This window comes from Rhipicephalus sanguineus, chromosome 8 (assembly GCF_013339695.2).
Source record: "Rhipicephalus sanguineus isolate Rsan-2018 chromosome 8, BIME_Rsan_1.4, whole genome shotgun sequence".
Lineage (NCBI taxonomy): Eukaryota > Metazoa > Arthropoda > Arachnida > Ixodida > Ixodidae > Rhipicephalus > Rhipicephalus sanguineus.
The window spans coordinates 16,785,570-16,811,900 of record NC_051183.1 but is presented as its reverse complement, the minus strand read 5'-3'; the positions used below and the strand labels follow the sequence as shown (position 1 = coordinate 16,811,900).

General features: G+C 42.5%; 1 protein-coding gene across 1 annotated transcript; it reads right to left on the bottom strand.

The window, feature by feature from the left end:
- Positions 1 to 196: 196 nt before the first annotated feature.
- LOC119401462 (CUE domain-containing protein 2) lies at positions 197 to 26,331 on the bottom strand. The gene is made up of 8 exons (XM_037668290.2): positions 26,201 to 26,331; positions 25,348 to 25,451; positions 22,169 to 22,300; positions 20,374 to 20,432; positions 20,122 to 20,261; positions 14,083 to 14,339; positions 9,175 to 9,235; positions 197 to 7,321 (listed from the first exon to the last, which is right to left on the bottom strand). Exons 2-8 carry the CDS (start codon positions 25,440 to 25,442, stop codon positions 7,175 to 7,177), a joined length of 891 nt encoding a protein of 296 aa, XP_037524218.1. The 5' UTR covers positions 25,443 to 25,451; positions 26,201 to 26,331; the 3' UTR covers positions 197 to 7,174.

The following is a 26,331-nucleotide window of genomic DNA, read 5'->3' as shown; positions in this document are numbered from 1 at the left end:
AAAAAAAAAAACAATTTCAAGTCTGCGATGTCACCATTTTTGGTGGGAAATTTAAATGTGAAACTTTTGACATTGATTTTCTCATTTATTAATAATGGTAAAATTATCAGAGGATAATTTACCAGTTTAAACTAATTATTTCACTTTAGCGTTCGTTTAAAGTGTACTGCGGCAAACACAGACGCACACATACCAGTTCCATAAATACAGACACATTTATTTTATGCACATCACAAGCACAATTATGTACAACTCTTTGGAGAAGTGACGGAGAAGGAAAGAAACGAAAATGAACCAACACCGAGAAGTCCACGCAGCAACACAATCGCCTGTACACCGTGAGCAATGCCCTGTACACCATCCCTTGATTTGAGAAGAAGCTTCACACAGGCACCAGGATGGTGTGTACTAGAACTTTTGAATGGTGCAATTACACCCGACACATTCCGTGCTGCACGAAGAGGCAGCGCTGCAGCCGCTAAACTATTGAAAGCTCGTCGTGGAGTAGCCTGCCCAGTCTGAAATGTACGCCTGGCATCTGACGAAACGTACACTCCGCTACAGTTGTCTGGTGCAGCAGCTTGCTACAGTCAGTTACAACCTAAACAAAGAAATGTCAGCAGGTCCTGTCCACCCGCAGCCATCACTGTCCCTCCCAAAGTGCATAAGTAAGTGCTCCATCCAATAGCACTTACTCATTTTCCTGCAACAAGTATTTCACATAGTTGACTTTCCCATACAAACACACATTTGTGTCGCTGATTTCATGTCGGAAACATGAATGTCCTAGTAAATTTCGTCAGGGATTCTGACATTACTGCTCAACCAAACGTAATGTTTTAGGTAGTAACGACAAATCTTTAACTATTCATATGCCTAGTATTTACGATAGCCAAGAAAAAGTACTTACGGTTCGAGCGGAAACCAGCTAGCACGATTGTCTTTCAGGTGTATGGCAAGCGCCGTGGTTCTTTGGGCTGAGCCTACATTTTTTCTTAGGTTGTGACCAACTATAGACACTTTCAACAGTTGGCGATGACAACGTAACCACTACGAACAGCATTTCGAGCGTACCTTGCGATAAGGCAGTGTTGTCAGTGTACTGCCTGTACGTTTTAGTTTACTGTAGCCAAATTCGACTTCTCTATTCAAATTCGTGTGAAAAGTAGCATCAACGAACAACCGCTGGACCTACTTGAAGAAAATTTGTCAAGAGAAAGAACATACTTGCTGTCAAAAACAGAAATTTGGTTTATACCCTTGTAAATATTACAAAGCTTGTTGAAGTTTGTGAAGTTCAAAAACAATAATTTAAGACGAAACAATTAGAAATTTTTGAGTCTGCACAATAAACAGATACTGCTGTTCTGTGAACTTCATCTGCTGTATGTAAAGCGGACAAATGAGATATACAGCTTATGTGCGAATGTTATTGTCTTAAGGTGGGGTGAGATTTTGAAAATGAGTTTCAAAATTTGGCTGTACAGTAGTGGTAATAAAAGCTATGGCTATAAGATTTGCAAAGAATTTTGAAGATAGACACAGGTTGCAGTGGAGCTCAAAATTGGTCTCAAATCGTATTTAGTGTTTTTTATTTTTGTTTTCTTACTTTTTCTACGTATGTACCTTTTTTCTTAAAACTGCTAATTGCAGATCATTGCAATTTTGTGCAAAGGTAACAGCTAACGCTTTACAGAAGTGGAACTGAAATTGTGTGCGTACAATAGAAACTATATTTGTAACATTTTTTTACGTCTGTCGATGTATGAAAATTGCTACTTCTGAATGTTTTTTTGTTCATACTAAAAAAATACACATACACCTAGGCTACTGATTCTAGTTCCAGTTATGTAAATGTCACTAGTTAACATATGGGCAGAACTTCCGTTTGCTTATACCCTCTAGTTCCCGAAAAAAGATACACAAACCTCCAAAAATGTTTCTGAGAAAAACAAAGAGACCACATCAAGGTACACCCACATTTGCTTTCAATGTGCTGAAGGAAAAGGACCAGAAATTATTTTTGAAAATGCGAGTACTCAAGTGTGATAAATTTTCTGAAAGATAAAGAAATTCTCTATCAGATAGTTGCAAAATCTCAAGATCGAATTTTTTGATGAAACAAAGTCTCACCCCACCTTAATGAAGCCATTACAAACGTCCTCACAATTTCATGGTACATTGGAGAGCAGCGCATAATTGATCTCGTTTATCCTCATTCAGCTTGATAGGTTGCCGAGTTACGCAGCTGTAAACGTTATTCCTCAGTTTTACTCAATTTGCAGTATTAAATCATTTTTCTAGACAACCTGATGACCTAAATTAAAAATCCGTTTCTTTCAGACACTAGAATATAGCTTTTTACAAAATGAAACAAGGTCAATCAAATTTGGTACAGTGGGTGCCGTGCAACACAATTTTCACGTTCCCATATAATTTACATAACATCCTGACGTGAAGCTTCATCTTAAAATAACTCGAGAAATGAGTGTTGCAAAAGCAATGACTACATTTTGTTCATGTTAATGTTTTAAAACACTTGCATAAAAAAAGTATGCACAACTAACAAGCTACACAGCACTCTACTAAAAAGACTGGAAGCTATGAAGCAGCATCATCAAAACGTGAGAGACACCTTCTCAAGTTCAGGTAAACAGCACAGGCAGGTTTGTCGTTTAGAACATCGTCGCATACATGTTGACTTCTGCAAGTGTTCAGGCAACCACACAGTTTACGGGGCACAGCTCCCTCAACAAATGTGACTTTGTGCTTTGTAAAAGCGCAGTGGAAAGAGTCGCTTTTCCCTCCATAAAGTTACTTCAGACTGGAACGTTGAATTTGACGCTATGTGCCTAGGCTTTGCAGGAATTAACCCACAATGCAAATGCTGTGCCCCGTAAACTTTTGTGGTAGACTGTACGTATGCGTTGCTTTAGTGTTAGCAGATACAAGTAGCTTGTGTCAGTGTTGGTAACTTTTCTTTTTTTTGCCAAGTTGCAGCAAAAAGTAGCTGCGATGATGACTTGCTCACAATGTGGTATCTTTTAAAAATGTTTTTGTTACTTCAGGACGTATATTATCAAAACAGAAACTATAGCTCTAAAGTGCCTCACATGATGGAGAGTTGACAGTAGGAATGCAAGCAAGGAACACAACCCCAATTTCTTAAAACTGTACATGACCTCAAGAGTATCTTCCTACACAAGACGATTCGGTGAACTCTTATAAAACTGAACAACAAGCTCTCTAGTATGTTTAAAGTAGCCAACCAAGAGAAGCACAATTGCTCCCTATGGCATAAAATTTGGGGTGAAGTACATAGCAAGGTGCAAAAACTTCTAAAAGAAAGAATTTGACATTAAGAATAGTACTTAAGACTATCTAAACTTGTCATGTTTCTCATCAAATTACCAACACTGACTTGCGTACTTTAATAGAAGCCTAGCAGAACCAAGTAACATCTTAGGCAGCCAGAAGCATGACTGCATTCCAACTGTTTTGTACACAGCGCAGTAACATTGGTTATCTCTGGGTCCATTGTTTCTAATACTAACATCTATTATCTCTGCGTCAATTATGTGACCGCCTAGTATTTCACTGACAACAGCAGCGCGTCCCGTTGCATTCCTGGCACAACTTGAAACCCCACGCGTCGAGCCACGCAGCAACAGCGCACTTCGACAAAACAGCAAAAGACCCAACTGCATACAAGCTCCGATCATCACAATTTGATTGGAATGCAACGAGGTAACGTCATATTGCTTTGTTACAATGCGGCTGCCACATTTATCTCGTCAACCTATGCGTTAAAAAAATAAACGCTTTGTCGAGCAAATTTACGTTGGCTGACACACACCGTCTTGTATTGCATTGTCGCCTCTCAACGGACGTAACACTAGCTGCTTCTTTTGGGTTGCACCACTCGAGAAGCAAGACTCCGTAAATTAAAAATAATAATAAAGATATTGCAACATATACAGACGCAGTGAGAAGATGCAAAATGAAGGTAATATACAGTGTAACTACTATACAGCTAATGACACTTGTAGGCAAGTCAGACAAAATAGGTACATCAGTGGAATTCGGATAGCAGTAAAACTGAGATCCGCAACTTTGAAACTCAACACAATGAGAAATTCTGTTACAGAAAGAAGTTGATTACTATTAGGTTCAGGTAAGTTAGAGGGCTGATGACAAAGAATATGATCAGTGCACACGAAATGAAACATGACATCAAAAGTTTAAGCGTAGCAACTAGTATGCACGATTGTTCCTAGATAACGACATTATGTACCTATGGATCTGGGCACAAAAGGTGATGTCAGCTGTGATGTAAGTCTACGAGCCAACGTCACATTGAGGTGACATGAATTTAAGACAGCGGAAATGAGGGCAGGTGCATTACACAGCCCTAAATTGCCGCGTTTCATTTCGTGAGCACTGTCCCAATCGTGAGAGCGAACAGAGCTTTACACCAAAAGAAATTCTAAATTCTGAGCTAAGCACACGGCTTAGCATGTGGCTTAGCACACTGCACGTGCTGTGCTAACATCGAACATTCCGTGAAGTGCAAAGTGCCAGTTCAGCGTAGCACACTCATCATCCATGATGACTAATGTGAAATGTCTAGTATTGAAAAAACGAAGTAGCAAAGATTCATCTTACATCTTCCAATGTGAGAAACAAACCTGAACGGGACAAATTTACACATCTGCACTGGCCAAAAAGAAAGCTTTCCTTTAAAAATGCACGAAGAATGTCACGACTGTGACTAACTTACGCATATGTCGCGGTCTCGATGACCACCGCAAAGTGTTTACTTACTCCCTTTTTCAACTCTTCAAACCTAAACAGGCCAATGGCTTGCCTTGCACTGAAATTGGTCATAAAAGACTTTTAGGTTGCAAGCACTTTTTCGTTTCGCCGCGAGCCACGTGTTGGCTCATCTTCAAAAGAGCACAATTACGCTCATTACCTCAGGTCTTATATTTTTTCGTTTGTGCCTGTGTTCACAAAGCGCACTTTTGAAGATGAATCAACACCAACTAGCCCACCTTATAGTTCTCCACATGTTGGTCTTTAGACAAAACAGGTTTTTATGTAGGTCACCATGTGCCAAAACCACTGTCAAAAAACAACTCTAATGCCACACTTATCTCTACGCTTCCTGAAACAGCCAATCTGAACCAGTTCCACACCGGAAGAAGTTTGGTGTGCAGCCGTTTATGCAAAAATTTCACAAAACAACTTACATAGAAAAGGAATGTTAAAACCAAAAGCTCCTCGTCTAGGCTGGACCTTCAGAGAAATTCTATGCGAAACCACTCAAAATCTTCAGCAGCTATGTGAAGCCAGCTGACTGCTACTGCTTGCATTAGGCTAATAATCCAGTTCAGCTCGTCGCACATTTCCAGGTAGCTTGCAATTATTGACGTAGATCAAGAGATCATTTATCATAGTGTTATGAATAATGATTAAACGCCGGCATCATCGGCGCTGCTTTTTTGCAACAGTTACATTGACAGTGCTGCTTTGTTCGCACACGTGCTTCGTGATGCACCGGTATTTGCATAATAATTCAGTTTCCAACGTAAAGACAACAAAGATGCTACACCGGTTGAAAAAATAGTGGGACCACAGAACGGGTGCAAGAAGTTTGGTAGCGTGCGTCAACGGGGAACACGAGGTTGTTTTTGGTGAGCAGGGAAGTCCTCACAACACACAAGCACACATTTTTTTTGTTCACGTAATATTTACATGCCATTGAGACCGAGTAGCTGATTGTTCGCTTGTTTCTTCATGATCAGAGAGTTGATAACAAGTAACAAACGCGTTTCCAGCATAGCGAAGAGCGTGCCCAAGCAGGATTAGTATCATCGTCGGAGAACTTCGACCACAAGCAAGATGGGAATTTCACCATCTCTCATTGTTATTGGGAAGATTTAAAAAAAAATCTTCATCAAACAGGCTTCTTAAAGGCAAGGTTTCAAACCCGTGCTTATCTAAATGTGAGGTAATTAAAATTTTTGCATTCTTGAAAAGGCTTAGACCGATTTACAGGTAATCATTTAAGCAAGCGCTTTTCTTCACCGGTGGCATTGTATGGCTGTGCAACTGTGTCTATAAACCTGAAGTCAAAGTTAACTTCAAATGAAATTGAACGTTCCTGTGGTTGCAACTGGTAAAGCCTTGTTCAGAACTGCTCTTGTTCTGGCACTTGCAGCACAAAGTCTACACTTACTCTCCCAATAGTGCACTCGCGAAGTGCAATGTGAACTGCCTTTGTTTCGTCAGTAATTCTGAAACAGGTTCAGGAGGAAATGCACTTGGCAATTTGTTTTGCCAGTACAAGATTGTAGTAGCTGCACCTCACCATTTGCTTCAAGTGGTGCAGGCTTTGCACAGGATGACTTTATGTCCCTTCAAGTAAAACTAGGGCAGCAAGATCACGTGGAGTAGGAGGCTCCACGGCTATGTAGAACACATTAAGTCAAAAGAGCAGCAGTGCTAGACAGAAACAGACGCTTCAGAAAAGTTGTCCATTTCTGACCCAACGGTCAGATTCACGTCTGTTCCATCTGTGTGGAAAAAGGTCGTTCATCTGCTTCTGTCTTGTAGAAAAGAAGTCCGTGCTAGACGCACTGCCGTCAGCCCCATCTGTGCATTATAAACAGACAGTTTGTGTGTTAACAGACGACACAAATGGAACAGGTCACAGTACATCTGTGCAGATAGCACAGACTTCTGCTCCTGCACAAATGAAACAGACAGCAATGATTCTGCTAGGACTGTAGCAGACGGCCTACCCGTTACTGCACAGACAGAGCAGAGGGCAATCCGCTTACTTCATCTATGCATTAGACGATATCCGCATACACAGTTCGTCCCCATCTGTGCTGTCTGCGAAGGTGCACTGCCATCTGCTCTATCTGATCAGAAACGGACGAATCACCTGCTTCAGCCATAGCAGACAACTCCTCCGATCCGTATGTTTCTGACCAGACGGATTTGCCTTGCACAGAAACAGCGAGCGTGCAAGCGTGGACCTCTAGCGAGCACGCTAGCATCGTTGATGGTGGCAGCGGCAAAAGCAGGGGCAGCACCGATTGGTCACATGGTCATCGTACTACTAAGCAGCGTGCGCGAGTGTCAAGCGAATGAGAAATGTGTAACCCTAATGGAACCTATATTGCCGGGCCGGCTTTAGAGTCACGTAGGTTCGCTTCATGTCGTCGCTCTCCTCCCGCTTGACTTCCGAATACTTCTCGCCCTTGACGCTGACAATCTTGTTGTCCCGGTAACGGATGAGCTTCTTTGGTTCCTGCGACAGCGGCGATAAAGCATGATGCATCCGGTAAGTGCAGTTGTATTCTTGAGAGTACAATTGCACTCTACATTGCAGTTACCCTATATCACAGCTGCACATGCAGGGTAACATAACAATTGGTACAAAGAAGGACTACCTTGATGCCAAACAAAGCAGCTGACATTACAATATTGTGTAGTGATGCCAGGCTTCTAAACTTAATAAGCTTTAATTAGCTCCCTTGTTAACTGTTCTTTTTTGCATATGCACTTCTTGTTGTGCAGTGGTAGATTAGAGTATGGAGCGTCTTTTAAAGAGTTGAGATGTTCGAACACCCGATGCTCGAACACCTGCCAGTCTGGCCGATGCACATTTTTTCGCAACTGAACGGAATATGGTACACAACTTCCTGAACACATGGAACAAACTCGAGGCCACGTCTTCTGATTTTGTATCCCACCTGTACTGGCCCTTGTTTTTTTATTATTATATTATTTATTTTTACAAACTGCGGCCCATTTCTTACACTTCTGAACAAGCAAACAAATACCGCGCAGCTTCTTCTTCACCAACAAGTTATACAGATGACATCTGCTTCCTACTTCCAGCACTATGAATGCTCTTCGACCATCACCATGCAACTTTACTGACCCACCCAACTAGGCACACACCTCAGTTATTGCATGATAAATGCTGTGACAGTAAGCATGATTGACATACTTCACAAAATGTTTGTCATATTTTCTTTTAAGCTGGCATCTGTCACGAGAGCAGCACGATGGATTTCGAAAGCCAAACTAATGGTTGGTTTCCAGGATATTTGTTTCGCCTCATATTTCACTTAACTCTTTCGCTACCGCGGGAAAAGGGGCCGTTTTTACTAGGTGTGAAAAATAATTTTCTCCGGCTAGATAGTAATGCCTTATTTACATTGTTTGGTAGCAAAATGTAACTAAAAGAACGCTCTGCCCAATAACATAATTGTTGTACATATATTTATTACACATATTAATGAAAAAAATGTTTATAAAGAAATGTTTATGCAGTAATTAATCATTTAAGACTTTAAAACGAGGATAACTTAAAAAATAATGAGGTTAAAAAAAATTCAAGATATACAATTTGTAGCTTCTTATGTTGCAAAAAGGTTGTACAAGTTTAAAAAATTATTGCTAAAAACTGTTCTTCCCACGAAAAAGAAAGTTAGTGAGGGTGCGTCTCGTGCCATTCTCGAAAGCAGTCCCACGTCGGGATGAAACAAAGATAGACGCCGCATGGCTGACACAAAACTGCTGTTTTCATCTGTGTCTTTCGTTTGTCATAGCAGAGCTTGCAATTCCAACATTTTTCTTGCACCTGGGGCTTGTGTTCGGACCTTTTTGGAGGTGGAGGAGGGGGAACATGTCTTTCGCCAGTGCCAAGAATCTTGACGACCCATCCTTGTCATCGGTGCTGAAATCTGATGAGTCAACATCTTCTCCAGACTCACTGATGCTGATTACATCCTAAAATCGACTGTTGATGCGCTGGATTAGCGAGAAACGCGTCGTCTTTTGGGAACGCCTACACGCGATGATGACGCCGACGCGCGCGCACAGCAACCCGAAACTTTTTGCGGCGAGAGGAAACTTCCCCGTTGCAAAAAACAAGCAAAACATCGCAGATCTCTTCGCGTGTTTCCCACTTTCTTACCTAGATGGCGCTAGGCGCCCATAAACTGCGCGACGGTGCGAGAATTCAAACTTGAAATGCATCGTTCAAATTGAACGATTTGAATAGGCGCGGTAGCGAAAGAGTTAAATCATCAGTGAAACAACCGTTAAGAAAAAAATTTTAAGTGGCGCAAAAGGACACAACGCATTACTTACAGTCTTTGGTGCAACAGGCCTATGTTCTTTTTCATCTTCATCTTGGTCGATGTAGCCATATCTGAAAAAAAGAAAAAAAAATTTAGAATACAGGTGGCTGATGTCAGTTGCAGTGATGCTACCGAGGACTTCTGATTTGGAGCAATTTTTGGAGCAGCAAAATTTCCGTTTTGGAGTACTTTGGAGCAGCAATATTTTCATCTTGGAGCACTTTGGAGCAGAAAATTTTACATCCTGGAGTGCAATACAGAAGCATATTGCATTAACATTCAAGCCCCTCAGTATTATTATGGGGCTCTTATGAAATTCATCCCAGGAGCATAGGCGTGCGCACAGGAGGGGGGGCGGCCCCCCCTTATCACCTAAGAGGGGGGGCGCAAAATCTGCCCCGTACATTGACCCTTGCGATAGCAATTATATGGACACTCTCGGCGGATTTTTGCCGTCGCCGTTGCCGTAATTTTCCGTATAAAGTTCAAATTAATAACATCACTACGCGCATTCTAGCCGCGGGTAAAAGCTCGCGAGCGCTGGCGACGAACGCGGCTGAAGCGGAGATTAAACTAGCCGGCCGTCTGTCTCCGCCGCACGGACAGCGCATGCGATAACATCTTCCCGCGTGCGGGCCTGCCGTCGATTGCTCATCAAACAGAGAGGAAACGCCCCGCCCGTCTTTCGTAAGGAGCATGAAGGGACGCCAGGGGAGTGGAAGGGGGGGGGGGCATCGTTCGAAGGGCGCAGTCGCTTGCGCGCGCGCTATCTCGAGGCATCAGGAGACGGCTCGTAAACTTGCTGTGCTCTCAACGCTTACTTCGCGTTTAGAGAACTCGGAGCAAGGAAACGCTTCGGTTCCTGGAAGGGCCATATTCCCTTAAACTAGCGTTTTGTTGAGTTACGCGAGATCGGATCCAAAAGAGTTAGCTTCTTACTTCGTTTCACAATACAATTTTTTGGTATCGCATTCATTGCTTCACTCTTAAGCGAAACTGAGTTTTTTTAACCGTTAGCTGTTAACCCCCGAAAGCGAGGGTCGGACGTGTAACATGGCGCAGCCGCTTCACTATGGGCCGTCAGCGACGGGCCCGCTACTGACAGCTGCGCATTTGCGGCTGCTCCGACCAGGAGATATGCTTTTACTAATGAGATGACATTTTTTAAAAAAAGCAAGCAAAAAATTCGAATTGGAACCCTAGCACGTGAGCTCGAAAGGGCAGGTCCTTTTAGGGGGTATTTACCGCAGAGTGATTACAAACTCGGACGCGCTGGTATAAGCAATTACGAAAAAGCTCTTTCGAATGAAGATCCATGGATAAAGTATATCTGAGGAAAAGTGTCAACGCGTTTCCACCGTTCGCGTGCTCTTCCATAAACGCGAAGCAAGGAAAATTCGATATTGTCCCATATATCTACTGCGAGCGATCCCAGATTTCATTCCGCGATGTCCAGAAACAGAAGCAATCATTTCAGCGGCACGCATGTAGTTATTACTGAACATTGCTTTCATCACGTGCCGTGCAACGTTTGAAACGAGCTATCAGCAGCGTTTCTGGAACAGACGACGTCCGCCGATGAATCGCCATTGCACTTTCTCGCTACCGATAGGCCTAGACGTCACGAGCCTCTGCGGAGAGCGCGTTTTGCTGTCGAGCCGACTTGCAGAACAGAAGCTGCGTCGGCACCGTGCATGGCATCGTGGCTTACTCGGAACGCACGCGCGAGCGCTATTTATTCAGCGGAATAATTCTTGGTCCATGATTGTGACTTTATTGGCAGCCCCAAGATCGAGCTGCACATGTTCTGACGCGCCGGCGGTGCGATTGCCGGTGATAGACGCCCCCAAACCCGAGACTTTGGCGCAGTTTGGCGCAAATTTCGTCGATATTATCAGGATGGCGCAGTAAATACAATTTGGCGCACTTTGGCGCAGTTGGCGCAGGAGTGGAATCACTGCAGTTGCATAATCACTAAGACAATGAATGCACATCCATTTTTGGCAAATGGAACACGTGTTGATTAGAACACATTTTTCGTGTTCGTTGAAGTTCCATTCAACAAAATCCTACAGTAAACGAGCATCAGGTTTCATTTATAAAATTCAGCAATGAAAAATGACACTGCAATTTGTTAGCGATTTTGCAATTATGCATAAATGCCTTTGAACGTGTTTCACCGTTTCTCTTATTTCTTTGCGTTGTCATCAGATGCGTTTCGAAACGTAATTTTAACCCTTTGAGACGCTATGAACACAATTGTGTACACCACTTGTATTTGCTATTTGTATCAACTAGGGGCGAAGAAAGAGCAAGATACATTGAGCTTTGGATGGACTGAACCTTCTGCATAACAAATTTGTCTTCATTTAACTTCATTTTGCAGGGTATTGTTGCATATGATCACTTTGCTGAAGGCACTACCATATTCGACGAATCGCTCGACGCGCCGCCTCCCGCGACCCATGTCAAAAATTTAATTTTTCTTTGCTCAACATGGACATAACCGAAAAGGAATCAGCACTAGATTTCTATCTTGAGGTCTCCTCATTCTATTTATGCAAAAACAGAGCATAATAGGCTTCAGAATAAATAGGGGGTGGGTGCTCGAGCCGACGTTTTGACAAGTGGACCTGTCTTCTTCAAGGCTGGAACATTCCTATAAGAAGACAAGTCCACTTGTCAAAATGTCGGCTTGAGCACCCAACCCCTGTTTATGGATTTTTTTTCATCGCAAGCTTCCATCTTTCATTTTTTTGGTTTTGTAATAAATACATAATTATTTACAAAATAATTAGAAATTATTACTATAACACATATTCTGAAGGAAAAAATTGTAGCGCAAAGCAACACACGGACAGACAGAGAGGACGGGACTGGCGCTATCTTCCACAGTTGGAAGATAGCGCCAGTCCCGTCCTCTCTGTCTGTCCGTGTGTTGCTTTGCGCTACAATTTTTTCCTTCAGAAGTCATGAATCAACTAGCCCAACAAAACGTATTGCTAAACTATAACACATAATTTAACGTAGTACAACATTATGTTTGTTGCAATATAATATCGAGCGCCCTGAAGTAACATTGTAGGAAAGAAGATTATTATTTTCAAGGGCTCGTTTTTCGTTGTTAGACACATTATTAATGAGAACTAACAGACAATAATGCCACAGAAAGTATAAAGGATGTTATTTGTAGTAATGGGATATAAATGTGAAGAAATTAAAGTGGACGAAAAGATAACTTGCCACCGGCAGGGACCGAACCTGCGACCTTCGAATGATGCTCTACCACTGATCTATGGCGGCGGTCATCCTCCCATCCACTTTATGGGGTATATATATATATATATATATATATATATATATATATATATATATATATATATATATATATATATATATATATATATATATATGTATTTAAACCTAGGAGTCGCAGGTTCGGTCCTGCCGGTCGCAGGTTCAGTCGCAGGTTCGATACCTGCCGGCGGCAAGTTACGTTTTCGTCCAGTTTACTTTCTTCACATTTATATCCCATTACTACAAATAACATTCTTTATAGTTTCTGTGGCATTATTGTCTGTTAGTTCTCACTGAAATAACATTGTATCGTGATCCTAATTACTACAAATGACATCCCCTATACTTCCCCTAGCATTATATTGTCTGTTAGTTCTCATTAATATTGTGTTCAACAAACAAAAAACGAGCCCTTTAGAGTCATCTTATTTCCTCCCTTCATAGTGAGGGCCTCGTTCTCGCAGACTTGATGCCTTCAGGTAGTATGCGAGGGATTATTGGTCAGCTGCCAGCTCGTAAAATGATCATGTGCTACGTGATGCCAACAGGCAGAAATAAAGAGTGTTCCACACTCGCCGCCATGGCTGCGATCGGCGCTGACTGACACTCCTAAGTTTCAATCCACATATATACCCTATAAAGTGGACGGGGAGATGACCGCTGCCGTAGCTCAGTGGTAGAGCATCGGACACGTTACTCGAAGGTCGCAGGTTCGGTCCCTGCCAGTGGCAAGTTATCATTTCGTCCACTTTACTTTCTTCATATTCATATCGGAATTACTACAAATGACATCCCCTATACTTTCGCTGGCATTATTGTCTGTTAGTTCTCATTAATATTGTGTTTAACAAACAAAAAACGAGCCCTTTAGAGTCATTGTATCGATTTGGTGCATTTACAGACAGTTCTTCATAGAGTGGCGTCTGAAGGGTTAAAGAGGACAACACTATGTCATCAGCTTCTTCCAGTGTTGTCCTGCAGCTTGAACTTGTGCACCACATGATGCTATGTTCATTTAACGCATGTATGTACTGCACGTTTTCTGTGCACAACTGATACACAGCTGTCAATTTAAAGGGACACTAAAGTGAAACAATGAATAGGTTTAGATTGATGAATTTTACTTCGAAAACTCTAATGTAGTTAATTTCATCATCATAGTTTTAATAATAGAGGACAAAATCTGGGTCAAAGTCTCATTCTTTAATTTTGCACTGAAATCTCCGCGCATGACGCTACGAATCTCGAAGTGTATTTTTTTTTTTTATTTTGGCGACATTGGCCCAACAAAATTTTTAGAAAATTCGTATATAAAGTCTCTGGCTCCCCTTAGAGGACAATTTACTTCATTTTTACTGATTAGGAACTATGGTGGCACTAGTAGACGCCATCAAAATCTATGACGTCATCGTGACTGGAGTGGGAACTTCGCAGTGGCTTGCCACCGGCATTTTCTTTTTACGCGTTTTCCAGCGTACCAAGCATCTTCTCACAGCAAGCGTGGTGTTTTAGTTATCGTGAAAGAGTAATCTACTAAACCAGAAAAATCTTTTTTTTTTCTTTAGTGTCCCCTTAAGGAAAACTGACATGATCAGTGCGCAATGTCTGAGTTGTCATGCACCTCGTCAAGATCTGTTCCCTGAGCTCCTTGTCGCCAAGCGGGAGCGCCGAATTATCTCTGCGCGGATTTGCCGAGCCGTGCGCAGGTCCAGAGAGCAACGTCTCCACCGCTGCATCGCGTTGAAGCAGCAGTTGCGCGGCAGCCTCTGTGTCACCGCCGGCGACCATGAGGCAGCGCCGAACCTCGAGTGCACAAGCCGCCGGGAACATCTCGCAGAGCGTGCGGAAGGTCGTACCATCGCACAGTTCAGATTCATCCTGCAAGGCAATGTGAAACAAAGGAACGAATCACAAGCGTCACTTTGTCAAGGTTCTAATATTCAAGCAGAGCACCAACAAAAATGTTTCGCATTGAGCTCCCTTCGGCTTCAAAATGCAGTGAATTCACACAACCGTGTTACAGTTAACGTACAATTTTTCGGACTCCCTAGGTACCGCGAAATCGTGAGAAAAAACAACTTGATGTTTTCTTATTCCGCGCAAGCGGTCAAATCGCCACAGACACGTCCGAAATAGCTTCAATGCCTCCCAGAACAGGCATTTTGGTGCGCACCCAAGCAATACGGTACCTGCTGCTAACCCCGCTTAACTACGTGCCATCCGCCAATTGCAAGTAAGCGTCTTGTGATGAGCGCCGCCGATACCAGCAAAGCGCAGAATAAATTACAGCTCTCTCACATGGAGTGTTCAGAAATGATGACGCAGAACACAAAGGTCTTTCCCTGACGCATCTGCCCACGTAAACGGTGCGCTACTGTACAAAAACCTCCGCCAACACTCGGCATTTGCTGCCGCGTGAAGCTGATAGTTTTTAGTTGTGCGCAGCACATCGCAAACTAAGCTGATGCCATCACTGCCGTGGCGCTTGCTGTACGTGAAAAGTATTCGTGATGCCCACTCCGTTCCTGACCGCACACGGGCGCGGCGGTGGCAAACTGCTTTCGTTCGTGAACGCAATGCACCTCTGCGGTGCACTTAGCGATAGGGCACAAAGAGGCAGCATGAACGGCAACGCGGCACATTTGGGTTGTCGCCTATTAAATGTGTGCAGTATGCTTACCACATGCACTACAGAGCAGTTAGCTGAAGATGCCAATCATAAAGGTAGTGTGCAATTAAAGGGACACTAAAGAGCAAAATGATTTTTTTCATATTAGTGAAGTACTCTTTCCCAATACCACAAATACCACGCTTGCTGCGAGATGATGCTTATCAAGCGAGAAAACGCGCCAGAAAGAAATGTGGGTGGCGACGCCACCTTGAGGTTTCCGCATCATTCACCCTGACGTCACATGTTTTGATGGCGCCTACTAGGGATTACGTACTTCCTAATCGGTAATAATGAAGTACATTGTCCTCTGAGGGGGCCATAGACTTAACATACCAAGCTTGGGCTAATTTTGTTGAGCCAATGGCGCCCATATACGACAAATACACTTTGAAATTCGTGACGTCACGCGGAGAGATTTCGGCGCAAAATTTCAAAATTTATCGATATAAGCCGATTCATTGTTTCTCTTTAGTGTCTCTTTAAGTCGTACTGGTGCGTTAGCTACCCACCGCTATCATGTCTCTGTGCACTCCCGGTGATTATCCGTAAATACGTCGCCGGGCCACACTATGCCGTGATTGTGGCTCCTTCAAATTTGTGGTCTGCTTGACCCCAAAACAATTGAGTATTGCGGGAAAGCTGACTTTCGAACACTGCCATGGCCACAAACAGATTGACTCACGAAAGCGCTGGTTCAAACCTACAAGATGATAGATGCGGCAGAGAAGGAGGCTTTAATGCCATTTCAGACTTGAAATTTGGGCAGAAAGTCAGAAAAATCGGACGTTGAAGAGTTTCCGAGTTCAAAATTTCAGACGTTCTTATACACTGACGTCTATGAGGCTTGTGACGCTGCCGCGAAAGCGTCCGAATTTTCAAGCATGTCCGAAAAATTGGCAGTTGACTTATTTACTAGCAACGATTTGTTAGCATACAGCATTACTTTCAGTCAAGTTTTACTGTCAGCAAATACACACATGGTTAAAAAATTATTTGGACCGTTAGTCTGCGTGGGTAGTTATCGGCCCAGTCTAGTAGATGATTATTATGAAAACAGGTTTAGGAACAGAGGTGCAGTTAATAGGTCTACAAAGAGGTGAGCATAAACCATATTAGTATAAGTTCTTTACATTTTGTTATCAATAAAGATAATCTTACTAAATAAAAAGTAACATAAAAAGTAAGTCTAAACGCAATACAAGAAGCATTAAGATAACATAATAGAATGAGAACAGTACAGGCACAATAGGATTATGTAGCTATAGTAAAGATAAGAAATCATGATGCTAGAAGTGATTAATACAGCAATGGAAAATGTAAAGTGCCTGAACTAATGTGATCAGTGTACTAGCACTCACCGTAGCATGTTACAAGCACTCAAAAAGACAATCACTGCACAAGGGTGCAACATCTATGACAGTTAGGCCTAGCACTCTGGACATGCATATATTTTTCATACATACAAGCATTTTCTTTTATTATTTGCTGACACAATGCACCAAAATATCTCAGTCAGAAATTCAATCAAGCTCCTGTTCAGCGGCTTTTATTCCCTGTCCTCGCATCCTTTGGACTATTTTGTTTTATTTCTGGTTTTCTAAACCTCAATAACGAAGTTACATCTTACACAAAAATAACTTCGTTACATCCGAAAATTCGTTATAAATGTATATTCCTGACACAGTATATCTTGCAAGACTATTTTTCACTTACTTCATTATAACTGATATTTCATTATATCCATATTCGTTATATTGAGGTTTTAGTGTATATCATTCTATATGAACATTATAGTACATGATTGTATTTAACAGTGAAAGTTCTTGTGAAAGAATGCTACATAAAGTCAAACTGTCCATTGTATTTAGAATAACAGAGAGCTGAGCTAGTTGGTACGTATTCATTCTAAAAAGCTGAACAGACGCCGTTGTGTGTCTCTTCAGTTGTTAGTTGGCGTTTGTGGTGTCCTGATCTCTTTCTTGTGTCCGTGTTTGCACGCCCTGTATCTTTTTAGAATGTCCATTGTACTTGTGAAGACGCCTCATCCTCACAATGGTGTTTCAAGACTGCTATACTCGGTTACGAGTTGAGAAAAAATGTAAGCTCCGCCCACGCAAACGCAGTGTGCCCACCCCTTAGCTGCAAGACAGCTGTGGTAGCTAGTTTGCGCTCAAACGGCGAGTACTTTTTTTCTTGGCTAATTTAAATACCAAGTGTTTTAAGAGTTAAAGGTTCAACATTACTACCTAAAAAATTACGTTTCGATGAGCAGTGATGTCAGAATCCGACAAAATTTACCAGGACCTTCAAGTTTCTGACCTAAAACCAGTGACACAAACGTGGGTCTGTATGGGAGAAAGTCAATTGTCTGAAACATTCGACCGAAATGAGTCAGCGCTATTGGATGAAGCATTTATGCAAATTCTCTGTGGGAAGAACAGCAATGGTTGTGGGCGGTGCTGACATCTTTTTCTTAAAGGGGTGGTGTCATCAAATTTGTGGCTTGCGTGTTCTTTGTAGCAAATGTTTGTTATTGCTCTAGGAAGCATGATACACGCTCCTACATTCATGTATTATCGCCAAATAGTTTGATATCGCCTCATTTATATGAATGACTCTTGGTTTTGGTTTCTGGGCACCGAGTTGGACAGTGACGTCGCTGTGTAGGAAGCTTGAACAGTGAGCCCACAAAGCTGTGATGCACGCAGTGCATCACAGCTTTGTGGGTCGCGCGTCTGCTCTCGCACACACGCGCGAGCAACCGTCCGGATGCCTTCAAACTCGCTAAAATTCTCTAATAAGAGTTTATGAGTGTGTGCGTAATTCTGGTATATGCAGAGGTCTTTGCGGAGTACTGGGTTACTGGGCGATGGTATCGACATCTACTGACGCTTCGTGCAACCACAATTACAGGTGCGTTTCTTTGTTTTTTGCTGAGTGACCATGGCGAAAAAATTTTTATAAAGGCCACGCATTCGGAACTACCGTATAAACGCGTGTAAGGGCCGCACCCGTGTAAGGGCCGTACCCCGTTTTTTTGAAGTGCATATTCTAAAAAAAAAAAATCCGCGTAAGGGCCGCACCCACACTTTCCTCAACCAATACGTATTCAAAATGCGCGCGCGCGTAAGCTTCTAGGCGTAGTCGATAGATGGCGCAAGAAAACGCAACCATCATCATCGTCACCAGAGTATGTATATATATATATTTTTGGGATTTTATTCGTGTTAAGATGTTCGTGAAGTGGGCTAAAAATTTTAACTTTTTTATTAGTATTCATAGACTCGCCAACTAAAGGTTAAAGCAGGATTTTATCTTTAGCTTCTCACATCTCTATACAAACGCGCTATCGGCACTATCCATATCGGCATTAGCATCACCAACTTTGGCATGGCGTTCGCGTTGTTCGGTTTGTGCTACAGTGTATCTAGAACACTGTAGTTTGTGCAGTTCAGCCAGCCATTTGCTGTAGTTTTCTGCACTGTTCGATGACCTTCGTGCTAGCTTGTTTTCTACACGGCGTTCACGTTTTGGCAAGATGGGCAAGTACCTGAATAGCTACACTGCTGGCTATAAGTTGAAGGTGATCGAGTATGCTCTCGAGCATCGGAAACGTGCCGCCGGCAGAAAATTCGACGTTGACGAGAATTGACGAGAAGTGTGTTCGACGTTGGTGTGCTCAAAAAGAAGCCTTGCGAAACACCAACAGCACTAAGCGCGCTTTCCGAGGAGAGCAGTGCAAGTTTCCCAATTTGGAAGAAGATTTGCTCCGCTATGTGACTGAAGTGCGGAATGATGGTCTTGCACTCACAACGGACGTGCTGCGTGTGAAGGGACTAGCCTTGGCGACTGTACTTGGGTGGATCCTATCTGCGTGGAGCTCGGTGTCGACGGACATTGTGTCCCAAAGTTTTAAAGTCGCCGGGATATCTAACAGCTTGGATGGCACGGAAGATGACTGCTTGTGGGGTGACGGCGCTTCGCAGCACACCATCTCATCTCGGACTCCAAGTCTGAGGACTCGCCGAGTGACGACGATTGAGCACGTATGTCGCAAGAAATGTCGTATACTGCAATAAACGCTCTTCGTTCGCTATCTGGTGCGTTTTAACTTTAAAAAAAAAAATGTCGCGTGTATGGGCCGCACCCTGAAAATAGGCCCTCATTTCTTGAAAAAAAAGTGCGGCCCTTACACGCGTTTATACGGTATGTCACTGCCGTGAATATACACCAGCAGAGACGTAGAATACATTACATTTCTGCAACAACAATTCTGTGCTTGCTTGATTCACCTTAGCGCCACCAGGTGGCCCCACCTATCCGGTCCCCGTTTCATCATCATCATCATCAGCCTCTCTACGCCCACTGCAGGGCAAAGGCCTCTCCCATGTTCCGCCAATCAACCCGGTCCTGTGCTTTTCTGCTGCCACGTAATACCTGCAAACTTCTTAATCCCCGTTTACAGCTACGGTAACCCGGTACGCTAAAGCAAAGGAGTGTGTGAACAAACAAAAATTCTTTAAAGTCGCCTTCGCAGGTTCACATAACATTGCGAAGAAATTTGCAAAATGCAAACAAGTTTGGCTACTTCAGCAACAGACTCAGAAAAAATGAGTGTAGTTAGCAGCCGATGTTCTTTGCTTGCCCGGTGCAGTGGAGCTGTGGGCCACCGCTCATTGCACGTCACTCTAACATGGTCTGACATCGCTAAAACTGTCGTTACACTTCCCACACAGCGATGTCAGTGTCAGTCGTGTTAGCAATGAGTCTCAATCACGAGAATGAGCATTTAGGCACACTTTGGAAGAGAATTAAAATATATTCTAAACGTCTGCTGTGTCCAACACTTCATGCTGCGTGTCTTTGCATACAGAGCAAGCCTACAGCAGGCTTTTTATAGCCTCAAGATTTGGTGGCACCAGCCCTTTAAGTTGTATATGAGTATAGAAAAGAGTCACATTGATGAAAATGAGGTTAAATAAGACCTACACAGACGGCAATGCGGTTTGGCTTGCCAATGTCCTCTTCTGACTGACTCGTGTTTCGGGATCGGGGTGTTGACTTGTTGGACGCTTTGCTCTCCGGAGAGATGATTGGTGAAATGAGCAGGCTTTCGGTTGTTCTTTTAGCTGAAATGATGTGCGAACAAGTTGCAGTAACCAGTAACAAAAAAATAAATAAAAGAAACAAAATGTACGCATTCGCATTCACCAATCCCTGAAGACTGGTAAAGGGTCTTACTTTCAGTGTGTTTTCCGACTTTTCCAGAGAGTAGCCCCACCCAAGACGATATCTTTGTGCTGCGCAAGTAAGAAAGCAATCATGCAAAAGTTGACAAAGTAATGCCAGAGACATGCTCTTACGCTTAGAGACAGAAAGAAAGCAAAATTTCTTTAATGAGTATTGGAGAGGCTTGCAGGCGACACGCATAATTAGCATGCTAGTTCAGATGGGCATGGTGAAGAATGAAGTGATACACACAGTATGTGACAGATACAGAACAGACACAAAACGTACCACAACACTCATAAACTAATGTTTTGATGAGACTGTGTGTCTTTTAGTAAAATATAGCACATTAAAAATACTACACTGCTCACCAAGGTACCTGGACTATGACTTTAAAACCACAGTTACAAGACCAAAGCCTATTAAATCGCTCAACCTATTGCTCTGTTAAGACAGTGCTGCCATAGGTTTTCTGTACAATGTGCTTCTTGCACACAACATAACAGTCGGCAAATCTGGAGGCCAGAAAACACAAGATATTTTAATCTGGTCGTACTAATGTTGTTCTCGAAACGCCAGACCTAGCTGATGAATACAGGAAAGAAGATTACTTTTAAGGGCTCGTTTTTCCTTGTTAGACACAATATAAATGATAACTAACAGACAGCAATGCCAAGGAAAGTATAGGGGGTGTTATTTGTAGTAATTAGAATATAAATGTGAAGAAAGTAAAGTGGACGAAAAGATAACTTGCCGCCGGCAGGGACCGAACCTGCGACCTTCGAATAACGCGCCCGATGCTCTACCACTGAGCTACGGCGGCGGTCATCTCCCCGTCCACTATATAGGGTATATATGTGGTTTGAAACTTAGGAGTGTCAGTCAGCGCCAGTCGCAGCCATGGCGGCGAGTGTGGAACACTCTTTTTCTGCCTTTTTGGCGTCACGTAGCACGTGATCTTTATACGAGCAGGCAGGTGACCAATAATCCCTCGCATACTACCTGAAGGCATCATGTCTGCCAGAACGAGACCCTCGCTATGAATACAGGAAAGAAGATTACTTTTAAGGGCTCGTTTTTCTTTGTTAGACACAATATTCATGATAACTATCATTAGTATTGTGTCTAGCAGACCTAGCTGATGTTATTTATAACTGCACTGCAACACACAGCAAAAGTTAACAAAGTAGAGTGGCACTAATACAAGGTATGATGAAGCTGCTCATTGGCTTGGCATGGTAAGTATTGGGAACTTCTATTAGGCCAACGTGGTTGAAACTTGAAAATATCCTGTGGCATCCATAACGTCCTGACGTAGAATGTTGGGGCTTAGGTGCTTAATTAAAAATTTATAGAACACTGACACTGATCTTATCTTTTAATAATAAACATATGATCATTAAGTTAATGACAATAAAAGTTTTCAATGAATAATTTATTGGTCTAAACTGCTCCAGCATTTTACAAGAATTGGGGAGTAGAAAATCTCATGCCATAACTTCTTTATATAATGCGAAACGATCTTTCTAAACAGATCAAAGGCATTCACCACATGCACTCACAAATGATAACTGAAGGATGCACATTTGGGAAAGTTGGTGATAAGTCATATTGTCAAGAACAGTGCGGAATTTTAAACGTGGACAAAATGAAGAGGCAAAACACAAGACGAGTGTTGACTACAGCGCTCGTCTTGTGTTTTTCCTCTTCCTTTTGTCCACGTTTAAATTCCACGCTGTTCTTGAGAGAATTACTGGTAACAGCTGCTGATGTCTCGCAGACCATGAACCGAGAGAAAAGTGCTTACTCCGATATTGAGTCGAAGCTTGGGATGTAAGCGGAGAGCATTTCCTTGAACTCCAAGACATCAAATCCTTCCTCGGCAATGTCCGATTCCAGAATACCCACGACGTAGGCCAGCAGAATTTCGTCAATCATGCTGGAAGTGAGAAAACAAATAAACTATTGTTTCCAGCTGCACTGATGAGGACTATATCTGATTTTTTTATCACTGACATATTACCAGCTTTATGTCGCTCCCATGCTTTAAATACCAAATCAGTCAATGCTCTGAATAAAAAATTCTGTTTTCTTCAGTAAGTAAAATTCAGTTTTCTTAAATACAACACATCTTATTCAAATATGTTCAACAGTCATTTGAGAGAGCTTCTGCATGTTTCACATGAGAAGATAAATTGTTTTCTTTTATTAGAAATCACCAATATGCAACGATTACTTATACATCTTCGAGAAAAGTTTCATATGACACTTTTATTTTGCTTTTCTTCACCGCTATATTATCAAACATAGTCTATAAAAACAAGTTTGCAATTAACCACTTCACATTCCCCTATACAGCATTTTTCAGTGCCACTGCACATGCCAGACAGCATATCTGTTTGCAGTCACATGCATAACTGCTAAAATTTTTGCCACATAACCCTAGGAAAAATTCTAATATAGATTTCTATTTGTACTATACAGAACACACAGTCTTGATCAATAGCAAAGCATAAAGGTCCCATACAGATCTTTGCCAGTCCTTCTACTTCTTCTATAACGGTCAATGTTCTCTTGGACAAATTAAACGTTTGTGAGTTCCAATAGGTGCAGTAGAAGTGGTGACCACATAATATAAACTTGCACTGGTGTCATTGCCCAGCAAGTAGCCAGACAAGGAAACACCCTGAACGTCGAGAATGAAAGCATAGAAGCTATTAAAGGCATCATGCGCAAGACGTATATTTGTCCAGATGATGGCACATTTTCTTTTTCTCTGCATACTGGAAAGATCTGCAGGCATTGTACAGGAGGGGCTGGACATAGGCCATGATTCCATTCATTAATATTGCCACGTCCACTTTTTTTGTTATTTGTATGTAACTAGTTCATTGCACACGTAGCTGCTGCCTTGCGCAAGCTGCGCTTTGTCTCCGAACCTTCCAGATTATTTCAGAATCTGATAGGCTTGAGCGTGCAAACACGAGCAGTTGAGATCATTATGGAACTAGCGCAGCCACCAGCAATAAGGCTCGAATGTTCGATGCCGCATGTGTAAATGCCGACGCGCCTTACTGCAGATTAGATTTATCGACGGCCGACGTTCTATTCGCCGCTATCAGTGTACAGTGTGTATTGCTGTAGCTTGACTTTCCATTTCCCGGCCACAATTTTGACCAAATAAAGAGTTTAATCTAACACGCCGACTGCTGCCTTCGTCAATGTCACGACCCCGTGACAAAATGATTATGAGCTGGGCATTTGGCAAGATGAAAGCAGCAATAGCGTCAGTGACACTCGGAAGAGTTTAATGATGAAACAATTATGAACCAGGACAAACCGCCTTAGCACACAGTCACCCATTTCATTCCTGCCTCCATCTGCACCAATACGCTCATGGACTTGCTCCGACTACCGGCATATCACGTCTATTGTGCCAGAGATAAATATTGGCTATCTGATTTATCAGCCTTATTTCATAAGTCAATACACCAACGAAGACCATGCAAGTTTTATCACAGTGTCGCATCTATTGCTTCATAATGCAATAAGGTGAGACCACTATAATAATAATAATATCTGGGGTTTAACGTCCCAAAACCAAAAACCACAATATGACAATGAGAGACGCCGTAGTGGAGGGCTCCAGAAATTTTGACCACCTGGGGTTCTCTAACGTGCACCTAACTCTCACGGGCCTCAAACAAGGGTGAGACCACAAGAATGCAATAAGATTTCTCTATTAGAATTCTTCCTAGGGAACAGCTGCTCTCTTTTTTCGCTGCAATACATGGTAGTATTGTGCTTTTCGAACTAAGTGAACCTTGCAGCAACTCGATCCTGCATGCTTTAAAGCATTTCTGTACAAAATGAGCACACAATATGCTGTTTTAAGAATAATGATAGTGCAAATGTACAACATCCCAGCTATGAAAATTGCAAGCCATAATGCCATTGGGAAAAATTCAATCAAAGATACATACGTTTCTGCTGTCAACACTTGTATGGCTAAGCAAATATGCTATTTTTGAAAAGGGTAGTCTTTTTCTTTAGCGCTGTGTCTTCATGGTCCATCTCTACCCACTTTCTTGAACAGGATATGAGAATTTCTGGCTTAATTCAATCTGTACTGAATGCAGGCCTTTCTTTTCAATGCACTTTACATAGCAGTGGCATAACCAAGTTAACTAAAGCGGTTACGCTTTGTGGGGTTAAACAAAAGGTATTGCTCCACATTATTCTGGTTATTTTATAGTGTACTTACTTAAATTCCGTAGAAGCATGAACCCCCAGTATAGCTGAAATTTCATGAGGCAGCATATTTCAGAAAGACTAAAAAAATTTGACATGGGTCTTCAACCACCCAATGACTGGTGAATGTCCATTAAAATTTTGTTTGGTTATGTGTCAAACGCAGCAGTCATCAATTCACTTGTGACATGACGCCTCATTTGGAGACGTGACTTATTTGCCATTTCTGTGCACTATTGGCAAGGAAGAGACCACAAATGCTGAGCTCATGATAATTTAAGCATTACCTAATGCTTCTTTATATCACTTCTGGGAGAAATATTTCGCTAAACACAAGCACTTTGGTGAAGGCAGTACCGGGTTTAACAAAACGGACATGGGGCGTTCCAGCACAAATTTCAAAAAAATTTTTAACTTTTACAGGAATGCTTGCTACCAGCAGGTAACTATCGCATGCAATCTGAGTGGGTCTTGAATTCAGTTTATAGAGAAATATAGCGTGACTTACTGTACAATAATTAGATAATTATGTTGTAATTACAATTAATTGCTTTAACATGCACTTAAATAATATATTCTAACGCTTTCAATTTGGTCTCCAAAACCTTGGCATAAAGATATGTAAATTTGACGCATTTATAGACAGTCGACTATAATGCGCGTGTCGCAAAGGGTCAATAAAGACATATTAAGTGCATTCCACATAACACGAAAGCAATTCCCAGTTTCGCTTACTCTGCCGCATCTTCGTTCGTCTCCTGCTGAATGAAGCACACCAGAGATTTCTTCACAAAAGCGTCCGAAGCAGGCTTTGCAGCATCGCTATTCATTCTCCCCGTCTGTTGACGAAAGGAACGGCACGAGTTTCACAAAAGCTGGTTTGAAACAACAACTACAGCAGCTAGCTCAACGGGCGCGCGCGATCGCTAGCTAGATCATTCACGTAGCCGGATAAAGTCACACGCTTACAGATATCCCCGTGTACGCATATTAGCACGAAGAAACAACACAAGGCCGTCTTAAACTGGATGAAAAGAACGGTGCAGCTATTCAAGCGGCGCTACCACGACACGGAAACCGAAAAGGCATCCATTCTGTACTTTTCTTTTGTGGAACGATGTTTTTATTTCAGCGTACTGAACTGTACTCGCGAGACGGACTAGCGTACCTTGCAAGCTCGTATCATTAGCGAGCATTTGTTCGTTTGTTATTCTCTCGGCTAACCACGAAGAAACAATGCAAACTCGCCACCGATGCTAGCAGCCCATGAAAGCGGCGGTCCTCTCTTTACGGGACCGACCTATTTCCGATTTCGAATAACCGACCGCGCTCGAGCAAAATCAAGATTGGGAAGGCGGAAGGAGATATTGGACACATTTCCGCCCGGTTTAGCGGATACAACTTTCTATCTTCGGCGATGGCACCGATAAAAAAAAAAAGAAGGCGCAGGACGCACAAATCACTGCGATCGGCTGACCGCACGCGCAGTAAACTCGTTCTACGGACGAAGCAGTTACGAACGGAAAATACTAGGCGTACGGAAGATTTTTCACGGGTTATCGCGGCTTTCAACAGAGCGCGGACGTACCTTTTTGTCAGTGGAAACAAAAATCGCCGCTCAACTCGCACAAGAAACAGGGACGCGACCGATGCCGAAGGAGAGAACACAACTGTCGCTCCGAAAGTGAAAACATCTAAAATAAGCGCCCGCCGGTGCGC

Coding starts and splice junctions, on each gene's coding strand:
- LOC119401462 (XM_037668290.2), bottom strand. CDS start 25,442: ATGAATAGCGATGCTGCAAAGCCTGCTTCGGACGCTTTTGTGAAGAAA. Junction 22,301..25,347: donor ACGAACGAAGATGCGGCAGA/GTAAGCGAAACT, acceptor TCTCACTTCCAG/CATGATTGACGAAATTCTGC. Junction 20,433..22,168: donor AGCTTCGACTCAATATCGGA/GTAAGCACTTTT, acceptor TTACTTGCGCAG/CACAAAGATATCGTCTTGGG.